The sequence below is a fragment of the Ictalurus furcatus genome, chromosome 2 (assembly GCF_023375685.1).
Source record: "Ictalurus furcatus strain D&B chromosome 2, Billie_1.0, whole genome shotgun sequence".
NCBI classification, from domain to species: domain Eukaryota; kingdom Metazoa; phylum Chordata; class Actinopteri; order Siluriformes; family Ictaluridae; genus Ictalurus; species Ictalurus furcatus.
The window spans coordinates 36,356,760-36,373,229 of NC_071256.1; the positions used below are offsets into that span (position 1 = coordinate 36,356,760).

Sequence of the window (16,470 nt, forward strand, 5' to 3'; positions counted from 1 at the left end):
TTTGTGTTTATCTGAGCCCGATAACTGATCACGCTAGTTGACGATGTAAACAGAACGTAGCCATTTTTCTTTAATCGCAGGTCTATCGGCGGAGGATCTTCATCATGTACTCAGACGTGTTTGTCGTAGAATTTGGCCAGGTAATTACAAATTATGTTTAATTTGAGATAATATAGAGATGAAAACCGAGTGAGTAAGAACTCAAAAAGTAGTGTATGATGTAAATATGAATTCTAATCATTTACAAATGCCCTTGTTTTTAATATATATAAAATAAGAGAAGTGTTGTGAAAAGCTTGTCAGTCTGTAGGTTATGAATAAAGGCTGCTGTAAAGATGCACACAGTTTTGTGGTCTTATTTTACATCTTATGTGTTGCATTTTTTATATATATATATATATATATATATATATATATATATATATATATATATTTTTTTTTTTTTTTTTTGATTGATCAAATCAAGCTTTCACACAATCAGTGCTCTGGTGTCTTTCAGTGGAATCAAAATGGCGTCTTGAGGGGCAATTTTTGTGCAACCAAACTTTAACCCTTCATTGCGGTTGTGATACACGAAAAAGAAAACCACGTTTGAGTTCAGGAAAGTCTTTATAAATGTTAATATTTCACAACGTTCAGTTTTTATCTCTTATTTGTAAAGCAGCTTCACGCAAACATCGACCGTCAAGTGCTTAGCAACAAACCTATGAGACTGCATATATAGCGGTCGCTAACCGGACGTGACGTGACGTTGCGTGTGCGTCATTACGTCAATTCCCATGATGAAACGCGGCGCGCGAGACTTCAGATTTTAGGATTGTTTCGTCGATGTTGAGGACTGAAAATGAGCAAAAAAGAATCCGGAGGTGAGTATAAACGTTATTCATTATATATGGCCAAACGAGTAACGCTTCTTCAAGTCAGAATCTAGATTTTGTTTTAAACGAATTTATTTACGTGAGTATTGTTGGCTGATGTGCTACCACAAACAGTTGACTGTTTTCCGCTTATCTGGTTTCCGACAAGTCCCGCCTTCTGTGTTAAGATTGGCTAATAGATTGTTCTAACGACTCCATTGGCGGTGTTCTGATGAATATGAAATACTAGCCAATCATAGCGCAGGAGGCGGGACGCTAAGAGCAAATTACGGAGCAGTGGGCGGGACTTGTTCGAAAACTGGTATAACACTGTCGTTTTCGTGTGAAATCGTGCAACTTTTTGTTATATTTTGATGTTGTTCCAGCTGCAAACCTCATCCTGTCTTATCTGAATGAGAAAAACAGACCGTACAGCGCTCAGGATGTGTTTGGTAACCTGCAGAAGCAACACGGACTCGGAAAAACGGTATGATAACCTCCCCTCCCAATCTCCCCCCCTCCTCAGAATGATCGATTCTGATTGGTCAGGTGTTGAGTGATTTTCTATAACAGCTCCAAGTTAAAACACAGGTTTATAATCGGTGTATTGGATCTAATATGGAAGAACCTGCTCCACAAACCATGCAAAAAAGTGTGTAATCATTGATTATGGTGAGGTTTTCTGTACGGAGACATTTATGGAGGGAGTCTCCTGTGTGTTAGAAACTTTTATAATGCGTATATATTAAACTATTTATGTGCTTTGCATAAGTAATGTGGAATTAAGTTCTTAAGGATTATATACATGTGATGACACTGATTCTGTAGTGGTTACTGTGTGTGTGTGTGTAGGCGGTGGTGAAGGCCATGGAGCAGCTGGCACAAGATGGACGGATCAGGGAGAAGGTCTACGGCAAGCAGAAGATCTACTTTGCAGATCAGGTGTGTTTGTGTACACGCTTTAAAGCAGATAGTAAAGAGTTTGCTGATAAAATCAGCGAGGAATAAATGTCTTTAACATCCTCTGTGTGTGTGTGTGTGTGTGTGTGTGTGTGTGTGTGTGTCAGTCTCAGTTTGCTGATGTAAGCGACGCGGATCTGAAGCAGATGGACTGCCGCATTTCGGAGCTCAGCAGCCAGGTGGAGGCGGTGACGCAGAGCTGCAGGCAACTCGACGCAGGTACACACCTGCTGTTCATCACGTACGCGACATACCGTGAGAGGAAATCATTCGTAGTGATGCGAGAGTTTCGTTCCAGCGCACATTTAAAGACGTATTCACAATGCTCGCGTCTGATTTGTCGGAAGGTGTCGGTTAACTCTATATTCAAACCAATACTAAACCATTCGAGCCGTAAGAATCGAACACGGTCTAATGACGGATGTAATTTTGCTCGACGTGTTTAACTCTGTCCTGCTCCGATGCGCTTTTCCCTACAGAGCTGAAGGAGCTGAACAGCTCGCTGACCACAGCAGAGATGACGACGCAGATTAGGGAGCTGAAGGCCGAGTGCGAAGGCTACAGAGCTCGACTGGACAAAATCAAATCGGCCACCGATCACGTCACGCCCGAGGAGCGAGAGAAGGTCCGATAGATCCGTTTAATACACGATCCAACACGTTAAACGGCGTTAAAACCGATGGCGAGTTCATATAAGGTGGAACTAGTTGCATAAACGTTCTAGAAGCGTAATTAACCGGGTTCAAAATTTCTCTCCCGTTCACACCGTATTCCAGATTCTTCCCTGAACTGGAATTTCCTGTACCCAGGCAAAGTGAATTTGAAATAATGAAGAATAAGATCTTACTGAATTCGGAGGGAACTCTTTTTTTTAATTGAATTAAGTTGCTGTAATACTCAATAAGAAATGAGGAGGAATTGTTTTATTTATTTATTTATTTATTTTTAAAGGAAAGAAGCAGCTTCATAATGCAAACGCTGCACTGATGGCGTGAATGTAGGGATCTAAACCGTTCAAAAGAACTCGCTATTTGTGCTCGTAATTCTTCCTTTTGTACTCTTCATTCGCAGGTGTACAAGGAGAGAAGCCTCTATACGAAGGAGTGGAAGAAACGCAAGAGACTGGTAAAAAAAAATAACGAACGTTTAGGAGTCCTCTTATAAGTACACGGCGGGTGTTGTCAGTCCTCGATTCTGATTGGTCAGAAGGTGTCGATTTCCCACAACAGCGGTAGTTCTGGTGCTCTTTCTAATACGTCATCGTTCGTAGCTGTTCTATAGGAACAACTCGTCCACAGGGGCTTGTATTTTTATTTTTTTTTTTTAAACGTTATTTAAAAGTGGAAAAAAATGTAATGATTATTGACACGGTCACGTTTAGTGTAAGGAGATGGGAGTCTCCAGGACGTAACCTGTTTCTGAATGTCACTATAAATGGGTTAAGAAGTACGATGTCGTCCGTTAATGCATAAAAAGAAATGGTTGCCAAATTGCTAAGAGGAATTAAACGCCTCAGGACGTGCTGTTATTAGAAAAGAATAACTCCCATTTTACGTCAGGCCGGATTACACCTCTGCATCGTTGATTGTTTATTTTTCCTGTAACAGCATGGTCGTGAGGGTTTTATTCCTTACTAAAGTGTGTCATTTTTTTTTTTTTTTTGATTATCCAGGCCACCGATATGATGGGAGCCATTCTTGAGGGTTACCCGAAGAGCAAGAAGGAATTTCTGGTGAGTAGCCTGAGCACCTAGGACAAGCTGAGTTTTTAAATTCACTCTAGCTACGACTTCGACTACCAAAAGCACCAGACACTTGCTTAGCTTGCCGTACGTTAATTCATGACGCTAGGTATCACTGTTCTTTCATCGTTGTGTTTGATCAGGAGGAGGTTGGAGTTGAAACGGACGAGGATCACAAAGTGACGGTTCCTAACGTCTGACGCCGTGGGCTGAGAAGATCCCGGGGCGGTAACGCACGTGTCTACGACCGAGCGAGAGAGAGGAGATACTCGAGCATCACTACTCCATATTATTTATAATGTATGTATGTATGTATGTATGAGGGTGGGTGGAGGAAAAATCGCACAGAACTGTAAATAAGTTTCGACATTAAACGTTTATTTTCTGATTACAAAAATATTCAGAGAGACAGAACAGTCTCTGGTTACGATCAGCGGAGATCTTAAGCACAGAGTGTCTGGGTCTGTGAGGCATTGAGCTGCGATTGCGTGGAGCTTCCACAATATGGCTAAAGACAGACAAGACAGAAAGAATTCCCTTTTCTTCCAGCACAGCACTGATTAAACATCTTTTCATCAAAATAAAAGTCCTGAATGCACAGAGAAGTCCGTTTTTCCTGAGATTGATCCAGGACTGGGCTTAATCCTTTTATGTAAAATTTTTTTTTTTTTTTAAATTATTAAATAAAAATGTCTTTGTACCGAGTAAAAGGAACACGTGCACACTAAGACACCCAAAACTTGAATAATATGTAGCTCGTCCAAAAAAAAAAAAAAAGATTGTAGAAATAGACTACAATACTGCCCCTAGTGGTAGTAAACTTGTGCTGTGTGACCTGATTTGCATACAGGAACCTGTTTGGCTCCTATATTATGTCATAACACTTGATTCTTTTTTCCCCCCCGCTTCCAAATAAATGTTCTAGCTCTTTTTGAAACTCTGGAAGGAGTTAATCCTAGATTAAGGGTGACTCTAAACCAGGGGTGGGCAAGCTTATCCGGAAAGGGCCGGTGTGGGTGCAGGTTTTCATTCCAACCGAGCAGGAGGAATCAGACTTGATTCATGGGAATCAGGACTTGATTCCACCTGTTTCATCAGTTGATCCTGGCTTTCAATAGATTCGTGTGTGGCTTCTGCTCGGTTGGAATGAAAACCCGCACCCACACCGGCCCTTCCCGGATAACGTTGCCCACCCCCGCTCTAAACGTTAATCTGGACGACTTCAAAAGTTGACGACGGAATTCTCATCTCGACTAGTTTTGTGCGTACGTTCAACAAAAGTACTCAAGGCACGTGAGTAAGGAACGAACGTGCTCGTGTTTTTTTTTCTTTTTTTTTTCTTCCCCCTCACGGTTCACAATCTTGATGCTTTAATTAAAAAAAAAAAATAGTAAAAAACACACAAAAAAAACCCCCCATCTGGGATTAGTAGGACTTCTCGCTATGTTCGGTCTCACTTAGAGCCACGGTTCTGTAATTAGAGTTGTGCTTTGGGATCGGAGTATGAGGTAACGGAGAAAACGCGCACGTGTGATAGTTCAGCGGTTCACTCGGTGTAGATCACATTGTCGAGATCACACCCGTAGACGGGTCTGATGATAGGAGTCTGATTCAGAGGTAAGCAAGAGAGCGCACACACAAACACACACACACACACACACACACAACATGCATAATAAACAGTGACATTATTGCATTGGTTTAAAGAGCTGCTGATAAACATCACGTGGAACTGGGGTGTGCGAGCGAGCAACACAGAGTCGCGTGGCGTGGGCGTGATCAGCACTTCCTCTTTCGTTCCTGCGCACCAAGATCAACACAGTTTAAATATATATCTCCGTTAAATTCGGCTTGGCGAGTCGGAAGCATTGCAGGAGTGCGTTTTCGTACACAACCCTACTTCACCACTCGTCATGACCTGGCCTTCAAACATTTCTGAGACGCTGTAGCTCTCTGGAAAGTAGTTAAAGCGCTCCCGTTCGGGAACAATCACAGTCCTATCATTCTGGTAGGAGCGCTCATTTGCTAGGGTTCCAAATGCTCCAATTCGCTAAGGTTCTGGAGCTCCCATTTGGGAAGGCTCTACAGATCCCATTCACTAAGGTTCTAGAGCTCTTTATTTGGGGAATATTCCAGAGTTCCCATTAGCTAAGGTTCTAAAGCTCCCATATGGGAAGATTTCAGAGCTCTCATTCAGGAAGGTTCTGGAGCTCCCATTTGGGAATGTTCCACAGAATCCCATTTGTTGTGGTTCTGGAGCTCCCTGTTAGGAATGTTCCAGAAATCCCACTTGCTGAGGTTCTGAGGCTTCCATCTGGGAAGATTCCAGAGCTCCCATGCAGGAAGGTTCTGGCAGAATTCCAGAGAATCCCATTCGCTATTGTTCTGGAGCTTTCATTCTGGAAGTTCCAGACTGCTTAAGTTCCTCATAAGGTTCTGGGATCTAATCAGTTAACGTTACTACCGTTCAGAACTGGAGGTTGTGAGTTGAAAAGTGGACTCTTCCTGGACTGCCAGAACGCCTCAGAGAGCGGACGAACTCTGGCGCAAACGTGGCCGAGCTTAGGAACAAAGCAGTCGTGTGATACCGTCACGACGTTTAGAATCGGTAACGGGCCAAACACGGCGTGACGCTTGTGCGGTGTTTAAATTTGGACCGTGATCATGCCCGAGGTATGAGGTCATCAGGAGGATACGGCGGTACTGAAATCTGGACTGTGATCTGGGGTTCATCATTCTACAGCGGTACGCCAGAAACTGGCAAGACGTTCACTTCTACGCCATTGAGCCTGAGTCCTGAGCTCAGAATGGATTGTGCTCCGGTAATACCGTGAATAAAAAAAAAAGCTGGAACACACCCCAGTCCACGTGGCTGTATTTTGTCGCACAATGCAACCTTAATCAGAAACAAGCTTATTCACCTCTATATCGTCTGCCTTATATGGAGGCATAAAACGTCTGTCTTTCAAGAATTATATTTCAACCACATTCACTTGGGATAACACGCTTAACTATTTACACTGTGGGAAATCCAACCGGCTCAGCGTGTATCACGCGTTGTATTGTGTAACAGGCACTTGAGGCCCTGTAGTAATAATAATAATAATAATAATAATAATAATAAGCAGAAGAATCTGTGCCTTTGGTAGTGTTGGTAGAAATATAGCAACCTGAAGTCTGTGAACTCCACATCCTGAGTGTCAGAGAGATCTCCAGCACATTAATACAGCTGACCATTCAGCTGCCTCAGGACACCCACCACAAATTCCCTCAGCGTCTGTGGAACCAACACACACACACACACACACACACACACACACACGGTGAAGAATCAACAGGAAGACGATGCAGAACAGTAATCTGTTGGCTTCATGCCTCTGGGATAAAAGGCGTTTTCACATTTGAGTTTTCTTTTCGAAGAACTGCGCTTCTTGAATTCATATCCTCATGCAAGAGGAGTTGCAAACAAGGCGCAGATCTCGTTTTATACACCGTAGGAAGATTTTTAGCCAGGACTGAACCCCCACCCCCATCCCATGATGCTCTCAGTGCAAGCACTCGCACCCCAAAGGCGTTTGTCCAAAGCGACTTACGAATGAGGAAATACAAGCAACGCGACATATCGAGCAGAGAACGATACAAGTAGTGCTGCCGTACACGATTTTATAATCGAGGTGCATCTCAAACAATTTTGATATTGTGAAAAGTTTTTTTTTTTGTTTGTTTTAATCTCGGTGAATCCGGCTTACGGCTCACGGTATCTCAAAAATATCAGAATAAAGAATTTATAATACAGAAATGTCGACCTGATTTTTGGTTTCCGTGAGCCGTGAGCATCGAGATTAAAACAATGGTTTAGTTAAGTGTTCAAGTAAGAGGTCGGTGTGTAGCACTTGACTAATTTCTGCTCAGCAGTGGTTCTTTGCTATGAAGGTTGATGGGGGACCATTACGTTCATTTACATACTGCCCCATATAGAAGGGGTGTGTGTGTGTGTGTGTGTGTGTGTCAGGGTGTGTAACCTGCGGTTTGCAGTGTTCCTCGATCCAGCTGAAGACGCAGGCCGAGAGCTCCTGGAAGCTGCCGACGGACACAGAGGTGATGAACGACTGGAACAGAGAATCCATGATGTTCTGAAACACGCTGAACTTCACCTGATCGGAGACCTGCTCGTTGCCCTGCTGAGGGTTGTTCTGGTGAGCCTTCACGATCTGCTCGTAGTTCCTGTGCAACACACAAAACAGACAGGTCACGTATACACATACTGTACACGCAAGGGAACGGTTAATCCTTTAGAAGATTTTTCTTTTTCTTTTTTATTTCGCAGCAAAATAGCACATGGAAAAAAAAAAATAGGTTCTTTTTGAATTTGCTCTCATGAAGCCGGTGCTTTTGTTAAAGAGAGCCGTGCCGAAACGATGAATCCGTGCTCTCATGCGTGTCAGTGCACAGCAGGGCGCCGCCGCTAAAGTAGGTCTCTGGCTGTGCCTCGTTCTCATCGCGTCTGCACCGCTAGATCGTTACGCTGGACGATTTATGGCCCCGAAATAAACATTTGCTGTCGCACATCGCTAAGGAAAACCTTTCGTCGTGAGTCGAGACGCGACGTGATTACCGCCGACCAACGACAATGTTCTGCCGGAAAACGTTGATGTTGAATATCTCGGATGAAACGGTGCCTATTGATAAAGGTGATACACTATCGAATGATCATTCACGTGGAAAAAGTAAGTACACCCCTACATTTATCACACCTTCAATATAATCCATAAAATGAGGATCAGGTGTTGAGGATCAGCTGCCAGTGAATTCGAAACCTGCTTAGGGAGTGCAGGTGGAACCGATCTTATTCATTGGTGTTCCCTTTGCTATATTGAGGTGTGTGGTGTCGTCATGCCAAGATCTAAAGAGTTCTGTAACAAGAGCCTTCAGAAAAAGGTTTGCGGATGTCTATGAGTCTGGCAAGGGATTGAAAGAGATCTCCGAGTTATTTGAAATATTATTTGAAATGTAAGGAAAATGATCTAACAAGTGGCACGGAGTTCAAACGACTGCTAATTTTTTCCTGGCCGTCCCAACCCGAAAGAGGAGAAGAGCAGACCATATGGTGTCTGTTTTAGAGCTTTTTAACCTTAGTGGTTCTACAAAGCGCTTTAGACTGTTTCTCATTCCCCAATTCACACACACACACACACACACACACCACTAATGCAAGGCGCTAGCTTACCATCGGGAGCAACCTGGGGTTCAGTTTCTTGCCCAAGGACACTTTGGAATTTGGAGTCACGTGGGCCGGGAATCGAACCGCCAACCCTACAATTATTGTCTCCAAGAACCCCAAAGTTTCATCATAGGATCTGCCAGTAAGTCTTGCAACTGTTTGTGTGAAAGTGCATGCTTCTACAATCGGAAAGAGAGTGCACAGATTTGACCTGCGTGGGAGGCGTTCCAGGAAAAAGCCTTTGCAAGACTCCAGTTTGCCAATGAGCATACAGACAAAGACCGGGCTTTTTGTATAATAACCGAATAATAATGTGCTCTGGACAGACGAATCAAAGACATGTTTGGTGTAGATCAAAGAGAGAAGCACCTCATACCAACTGTGAAGCAAGGTGGTGGAAATGTTATGGTTTGGGGTTGTGTCGCTGCCTCAGGGACTGGATAGCTCACATTCATTGATTCAACAATGAATTCTGCATCACATCAAAGGGTGCGTGAAGATAACGTGAGGGCGTCTGTCCGAAAATTGAAGTTGAACCGAAAGTGGACCTTTCATCGGGACAATGATCGTAAGCGCACTAGCAAACCCACCGCGGAACGGCACAAAAAGAAGAAACGGAGGGTTACGGAACGGCCGAGTCAAAGCACAGATTTGAATCCCGTTGAAATGTTGTGGAGGGATTTGAAACAGGCCGTACATGCAAGAAAACCCTCAAACATAACGAAACTGGTGGACAATTACACAAAACACCTACAAGAAGTTATTTCTGCTAAAGGGGACAATGCTAGATTCTGAATTGAATCTAAGAACTGTTTGAAAGAAAAACCCACCATAGCACAAAGGAGGCGAGGAAACACACACACACACACACACACACACACACACACACACACACACAAATCCCAAAACAAAATCACACTCAGCGCTTCATTTCATCATAGTGACCTTTGGTCATGTTGTTCATGTCCTAGTTGTTATTGAGTGTGTCACGTGGTTATCATCACTCTCTCAACAGACCGTCTGAAGCAGTGTCATGTTCAGATGATGGGTTGCCAAATCCAGTCACACCCAAACCATGACACCAAAAAAACCCAACCACACCCACCCAAACAATGATTCCTTTGAGATAGATCATAAAAGCCGAGTGAAACCATCTTTACAGGCACGTTAATATTAAACAGACCTAAAGCGATACGCGCCGTACGCCGACGCTTTCCTCTACACCGGCGCTTCCATAAATCCCAGAGTCGGGGAAACCCCGATCTACACTGACCCATTAGTGCCGAATAAACTAACACTGCATGCCGAGTCTCTAAGCGTTACGCGTCATCGCTGTACTTCCAGCCAATCAGAATGCACGGTTTTTTCACTCCTATTTTTTTTTTTCACGATTTTCATAATAAAACAAAAAGGTTTATTCTCCTCCGTCCTCTTCTCCTCCCTCACACCAACCCTTTACCCTTCCAGGTCCTTTTCGGAACCTGACTCACGTTTTCATAATCTTCAGCGCCATCACTTCCTTCCTCAGCATGGACACTTCCTCTTCTTGCTTCTTCTTCTCTTTATGAAGAAACTGAATGTAGTCTATGGCTGCACACACACACACACACACACACACACACACAGAGGTTGTTTTTACATGGGAATGAATTCGATTGAGAAATCTTTACAGTTACACTTCACAAATTAAAATGAAAAACTCTCCATTTCCACAAACTTCGCCAGATTTGACGCGAGTGCGAGGAGGAGCACTTGGTGTCGTTTCCATGACAACAAGTGTGTACATCTTGCCTGAATATGAAATTTGAGATATTTTTAAAATTAACCAAGGTATCACTTGTCTCAAAGCGTCCCACGATATCCTGCTTCGACGGTCCGTTTTTCCCTTTAAAAGCCGTAAACTTGGTTTCCTCGCCATCGTGCAGCCCCCTCCCCTCCCCCTCCCCCTCCCCTGGGACTGACCTCAAGCTGTATGCTCTGTACCGATTTAGATCGATCGAATTTAGTGTGGGTTGTGTGAGACTCTTACTTTTCTGCAGCACCGTGGCCTTGCTGATTTTCTGCGCGGCCATGGCGAACTCGGACTGCTGCTGGCAGGTGGGTACGACGGACTGCAGGTCGTCATAGCCTTTCTATTGGTGTGCGTTTTAGCGAAAACATTCGTTAGTAACGTGCTGTAGAGACAACTGGAAATGAGTACATGGTAATAAACTCAGGCCGTTTAACTGAATTCAGGACCCGATCAAAACCAAGCATTTTGACATGAGGTGCCAATACTTTCGACCGTCGTCGTATTTGAACCGCTTTATGGTATCTCAGCCCCTGGCGTTCCCGCCGCGTCTTACCTTAATAGCGTCTCTGCGTTTCTGCTCGGCCTGCGTGTGCGCTTGTCTCCTGCGGTCTTTGTACGAGTCCTTGGTCTCGTGTTTGTAGTCGCTGTCTTCATCATCTGAGACAAATGAACAGTTGGATAAACACTCTGTGGATCCTGTAGGAGACTGTGCGTTGTGAGAAGCAGTACACGTACGCAGCACACGGCAAAGGAGGAAAATGTACGATGATCAAGATCGAGAAGACAAGCTTACAGACGCTGTGATGGAGCTGGAATATATGACTCCAGGCATGATGCATTACTGATGATGTGTTACTGTCACTTCAGTGGGAGTGACAGGTACAGAGGCCACACCTACTACACGCTGTCATTCACAAAGGCTACGCCTCCGTCATGCTGACTGGTACAGAGACCACACCTCCTACATGGTGACATTCACAAAGGCTACGCCTCTGTCATGCTGACTGGTACAGAGACCACACCTCCTACACGGTGACATTCACAAAGACCACGCCTCCTTCACTCTGACTGGTACAAAGACCACACCTCCTACACACTGTCATTCACTAAGGCCACGCCTCGGTCATGCTGACCAGTACAGAGACCACACCTCCTACATGCTGTCATTCACAAAGGCCACGCCTCCTTCACTCTGACTGCTACAGAGACCACGCCTCCTACACACTGTCATTCACAAAGGCCACGCCTCCTTCACTCTGACTGGTATAGAGACCACACCTCCTACACACTGTCATTCACAAAGGCCACGCCTCAGTCATGCTGACTGGTCCAGAGACCACACCTACACACTGTCATTCACAAAGGCTACGCCTCCATCATGCTGACTGGTACAGAGACCACAGCTCCTACACGGTGTCATTCACAAAGGCTACGCCTCCTTCACTCTGACTGGTACAAAGACCACACCTCCTACACGCTGTCATTCACTAAGGCCACGCCTCGGTCATGCTGACCAGTACAGAGACCACACCTCCTACATGCTGTCATTCACAAAGTCCACGCCTCCTTCACTCTGACTGGTTCAGAGATGACCACACCTCCTACAATCTGCCAGGTACCGAGGCTACGCCTCCTTCAGTGGGCACGACGGACACCGAGGCCACGCCTCCTTCAGTGGAAATGACAGAAGCCACGCCTCCTTCAGGGGGAGTGACAGACACACAGGCCTCTCCTCCTTCAGCACGCCTATCTTCCCATTTTCCCTCCACAACAAAAGTGATCATTAATTCCAGTTGTTCAGTTGAATTCTCTCTTTTCGCAGTCTGTATAAAACAGTTCCAACAGCTGATTAAAACATTTTGTACAGAACCGTGTTTATTTAAGACACGCTCTTAAATATGTAAATGCACTCGGAACGCATCTCCTGCGCTCAGACTCTTACACTGAACCGAATAATAAGCTGAGGGTAGGACTGTAACCGTCACCTGTATTTGGCACCGAGGAAGCGCTCGTGGATCCGATACTGTTGGCTCTGGACACCACTGATCCCTTACGAGCACTTTCTGCAAAGAAATCTGGCGAAGAGAATCCACCAGTGAAAATAACGCATCAGAGTTTAACTCACAGAATAAACAAAGAGCATCACAGACAAAACCGTACTGTTTTTTTTTTTTTTTAATAAAACACAAAATAATCAGAAATGGAATGTTGCACTTACGGTGGTCAAAGCTGTCTGCAAACGTGCTGTCTGTCTGCTGAGCCATGGGGAGGTGAAGCGCAGCGCGTCGGTCGAGGAATAAAGGAAAAACTCAAATCAGCGCAAATAAGGACAGAGACATGTGACCACACTCAACACACACACTCAACACACACCTGGCTAACACATCCTGCTTTTATTCCTCTGCATCTAGGACACAAACACCCCTACTGTGAGATGTGCTCAAAAATAAAAAACCCTTTTACTTTCAACACCGACGATGTGAGACGTCACGCTTCCTGTGCTTTATTAATAAACGTGTAGCCCATCTAGATAAGACAGACGGGTGGACAGACGGGTGGACAGAGAGACAGATCCAGACAGGGCGATGGATACATAGATACACTCACAGCTCTGAGACAGACAGTTTATATCGATGTGCAGATCAGCTCTATTCACGTGCAAGTTGTGCACGCACAGGACAAAGCAAGCAGGCAGACAGACAGGTAACTAGACGGTCAGACAGACGGACACGTTAACAGACAGACAGGTAAACAGACAAAGTACAGACAGTAAATAAATAGACTGACATTTAAAGGCAAATAGACAGATGGACATAGAAAGACAAACAGACAGATGAATAACTGGACAGACAGTGAGACAAGTGGACACGTTAACAGACAGACAGGTAAACAGACAAAGAACTGCACAAATGGACAGACAGACAGACATATACACGGTGAGATAGGTGGATACATTAACAGACAGACAGTGAGATAGGTGGACACATTAACAGACAGAGATACTGACAGACAGTGAGCTAGGTGGACACATTAACAGACAGACAGACATATTGAGAGACAGACAGGAAGGCAGTAAGATAGGTAGACACATTAACAGACAGACAGACAGACATATTGAGAGACCGACAGACAGACAGACAGACAGACAGTGAGATAGGTGGACACATTAACAGACAGACATACTGACTGACAGTGAGATAGGTGGACACATTGACAGACAGACAGACAGGCAGTAAGATAGGGGGACACATTAACAGACAGACAGACAGGCAGTAAGATAGGGGGACACATTGACAGACAGACATACTGACTGACAGACAGACAGGCAGTAAGACAGGTGGACACATTGACAGACAGACATACTGACTGACAGTGAGATAGGTGGACACATTGACAGACAGACATATTGAGAGACAGACAGGAAGGCAGTAAGACAGGTGGACACTAACAGATAAATAGAATATAAGTATTTATGAAAAGAAATCCCTGGTTGCCAGTTACACTGCTACTCCTCTGTATGCGGCTGTAACAGCTGGGAGGTTGTAGTGGAACAGGTGTGTGTGTGTGGAGGGCAGTCAGGAGATTATGGTAAATGGTCTGTACTTATACAGCGCTTCACTCACTCACTCACTCTCACACACACACACACACACACACGATTCAGTGTCTTGTCCAAACATGGAACACTGAATGCAAGTAAACATTAACTATTATATCCACAATATCGACTCTACAAGCTGACTGAAGAGCTAAACACTCTTTTTTACATGTAAACACATTTCATCATCACTCTTTATTTATATAAACAATCCGTTTAAAACCCAGTTTAGCTTTAGCGTTATCATGCTGCTGTTTAGCCACACAGCTAATTTTTACACCTCAGCTCACTTAAATGTCCCGAAAAGCTAAAAAAGCATTAATCTCCGACTTGTTTTTATGATTATTACACGTGTAAAACCGCCTCCGCTGTTTAATTTCACAACATAAAACAAACAAATTACTACAGAATTGAAGAATTTTGCCTACTTTATGCCAGGGATCCTCTGGCGACGCGCTCTGTTCCGTCATCTTGAGGTAAACACGGGCTGAGTGCCAAACTGCTTCCTACTGGATATGAAGAGCACTAGGTAGGGCGTATGAGTCCTGAACTCTACACTTAAGGAAGTGCGCGTATACAGTCAGTGTGTGGTTATTTGGGATGCAGCCATACTACAGCTAACAGCCTCTGGGGAGTCAGTCACAAGACGTGAACTGTAGACGCGCGCCCTCTTTTGGCGACAATGTGGTATGTAATGGTAATGTGGTTCAATCAGGGTTGCCAGATTGGGCGATAAATCTCTTGGAACGTCAATTCGTGCTTGTTTTACCACATAAAGTATTTCATTTGTTTTAGTTTAGTTGTTCAGTTTTGTTTGTTTACATCAAAGTGTACATCTGACGATGAGTGTTTATTCTATCGATTAAATAAAAACAATAAAAATAATTTTAAAAAATGTAATATTATTGCAGGATATAGTGTTTTTGCACATTATTTCATTAGAACGCCAGTTAACGTCACGCTCACCTCAAGGAATCTTGCTTCTCTTACAAACTATAAAATGATATTTCTTTATCCATTTCTTTTTCAACCACAATTCCCATGATGACCCTGAACTTGAGATGAAACCATCGCACGATCGAGTAACTTACTACTTTAGGTAAGCTAGACTTGAGGTACTCGAGCCCATTTGACCGAATAACTTTTTATATATATATATATATATATATATATATATATATATATATATATATATACATCTAATAAAAATCAGTGTATATGTCATACAGTGAAGTCTATTTTATTTGACATTTAATCGCTTTACTCAATTTCCGTAGTATTTCTCACCGGAACACTATGATAGACCGACCTGAGAGAACGTATCGTTATGGTGAAATAAGATCGTAGTCGTATCGCCCGGCCCTAAACATCAGAATTTGCCGATTCCTGTCTTGAATTTCATGTCAAATGTGAAAAGTACTTCTTAATGCAGTAAATATCATAAACTCTCTCTCTCTCTCTCTCTCTCTCTCTCGGACTATGTAACTGTAGGGGAGACGCATCACATCACTGAAATGTCCACTCCGACTGGAGGACGCGATATAGTGTGATACAATAACAAAACCGCTTCGGTTATATTTTCATACTGTACACTTGGAAGATAATAAAAGTACTACGTATACCTCTATTTCTCTTTTTTTTCCTTTCTTTTGACACTGTTGTTCGATAGGAAACTGGTCGAGGTGCCGATGACATGAAATAAAAATCAAAAAAATGTTAATATGGCGATGGCGAGATGTAATGGTGGGATTTTGTGCTACGTTTACGTTGCCAGTGGTTTGTGAAGGTTAAAATATTCATTGAACAGCTCAATGCTGGAGTTTACAATCGCGATTCCAAATCTTTTTTCAATTCAATTACTTTCCGGACTCGACTCGGACGTTGAAGACTCGGACTTAAGTCCAACTCGGGCCCCTTTTGGACTGGGACTCGGGCTCGAGTGGTTAAGGACTTGGTCTCAACACACACACACACACACACACACACACACACGCTACAGACAATTTGGAAACGCCAATCAGCCTACAGCGCATGTCTGTGTACTGGGGAGGAAACCGGAGTACCTGGAAAAAACCCTCGAAGCACGAGGAGAACACGCAAACTCCACACACACGGGGCAGAGGCGGGATCCGAAACCCCGCCCCCCATGTGTCCCCTCATACATATTTATAATCTTAGATTTAAATCTTCCTAGGTTGTTTGTGTTTATTTTCTTTATAACTGTGGTACTTCTTTTTAATCTTCTATTTGTAAAATAAGCATTAATTATTGTTTAATTATTTTATTTTATTTTATTTTTAA

General features: G+C 43.7%; 2 protein-coding genes across 3 annotated transcripts; one reads left to right on the plus strand and one right to left on the minus strand.

Annotated features, from left to right (window-relative positions):
• Positions 1 to 489: 489 nt before the first annotated feature.
• psmc3ip (PSMC3 interacting protein) lies at positions 490 to 4,223 on the plus strand. Its single transcript, XM_053617345.1, has 8 exons — positions 490 to 866; positions 1,244 to 1,344; positions 1,710 to 1,799; positions 1,925 to 2,036; positions 2,297 to 2,442; positions 2,889 to 2,942; positions 3,490 to 3,549; positions 3,702 to 4,223. The coding sequence occupies exons 1-8, from the start codon at positions 845 to 847 to the stop codon at positions 3,756 to 3,758; spliced, it is 642 nt and encodes a 213-aa protein (XP_053473320.1). The 5' UTR covers positions 490 to 844; the 3' UTR covers positions 3,759 to 4,223.
• On the minus strand, positions 3,916 to 14,680 carry mlx (MAX dimerization protein MLX). 2 transcript variants are annotated; one of them, XM_053617327.1, is made up of 8 exons: positions 14,598 to 14,680; positions 12,790 to 12,826; positions 12,557 to 12,646; positions 11,125 to 11,228; positions 10,809 to 10,911; positions 10,270 to 10,369; positions 7,581 to 7,782; positions 3,916 to 6,835 (listed from the first exon to the last, which is right to left on the minus strand). In XM_053617327.1, exons 1-8 carry the CDS (start codon positions 14,637 to 14,639, stop codon positions 6,779 to 6,781), a joined length of 735 nt encoding a protein of 244 aa, XP_053473302.1. In that variant the 5' UTR covers positions 14,640 to 14,680; the 3' UTR covers positions 3,916 to 6,778. The 2 variants fall into 2 exon arrangements, with proteins under 2 accessions (XP_053473302.1, XP_053473307.1); XM_053617332.1 differs by having other exon boundaries at positions 12,790 to 12,823; positions 14,598 to 14,664.
• Positions 14,681 to 16,470: the final 1,790 nt, after the last annotated feature.

Coding starts and splice junctions, on each gene's coding strand:
- psmc3ip (XM_053617345.1), top strand. CDS start 845: ATGAGCAAAAAAGAATCCGGAG. Junction 1,345..1,709: donor AACACGGACTCGGAAAAACG/GTATGATAACCT, acceptor GTGTGTGTGTAG/GCGGTGGTGAAGGCCATGGA. Junction 3,550..3,701: donor AGAGCAAGAAGGAATTTCTG/GTGAGTAGCCTG, acceptor GTGTTTGATCAG/GAGGAGGTTGGAGTTGAAAC.
- mlx (XM_053617327.1), bottom strand. CDS start 14,639: ATGACGGAACAGAGCGCGTCGCCAGAGGATCCCTGGCATAAA. Junction 10,912..11,124: donor AACGCAGAGACGCTATTAAG/GTAAGACGCGGC, acceptor GCACACCAATAG/AAAGGCTATGACGACCTGCA. Junction 6,836..7,580: donor AGGAACACTGCAAACCGCAG/GTTACACACCCT, acceptor TTGGTTCCACAG/ACGCTGAGGGAATTTGTGGT.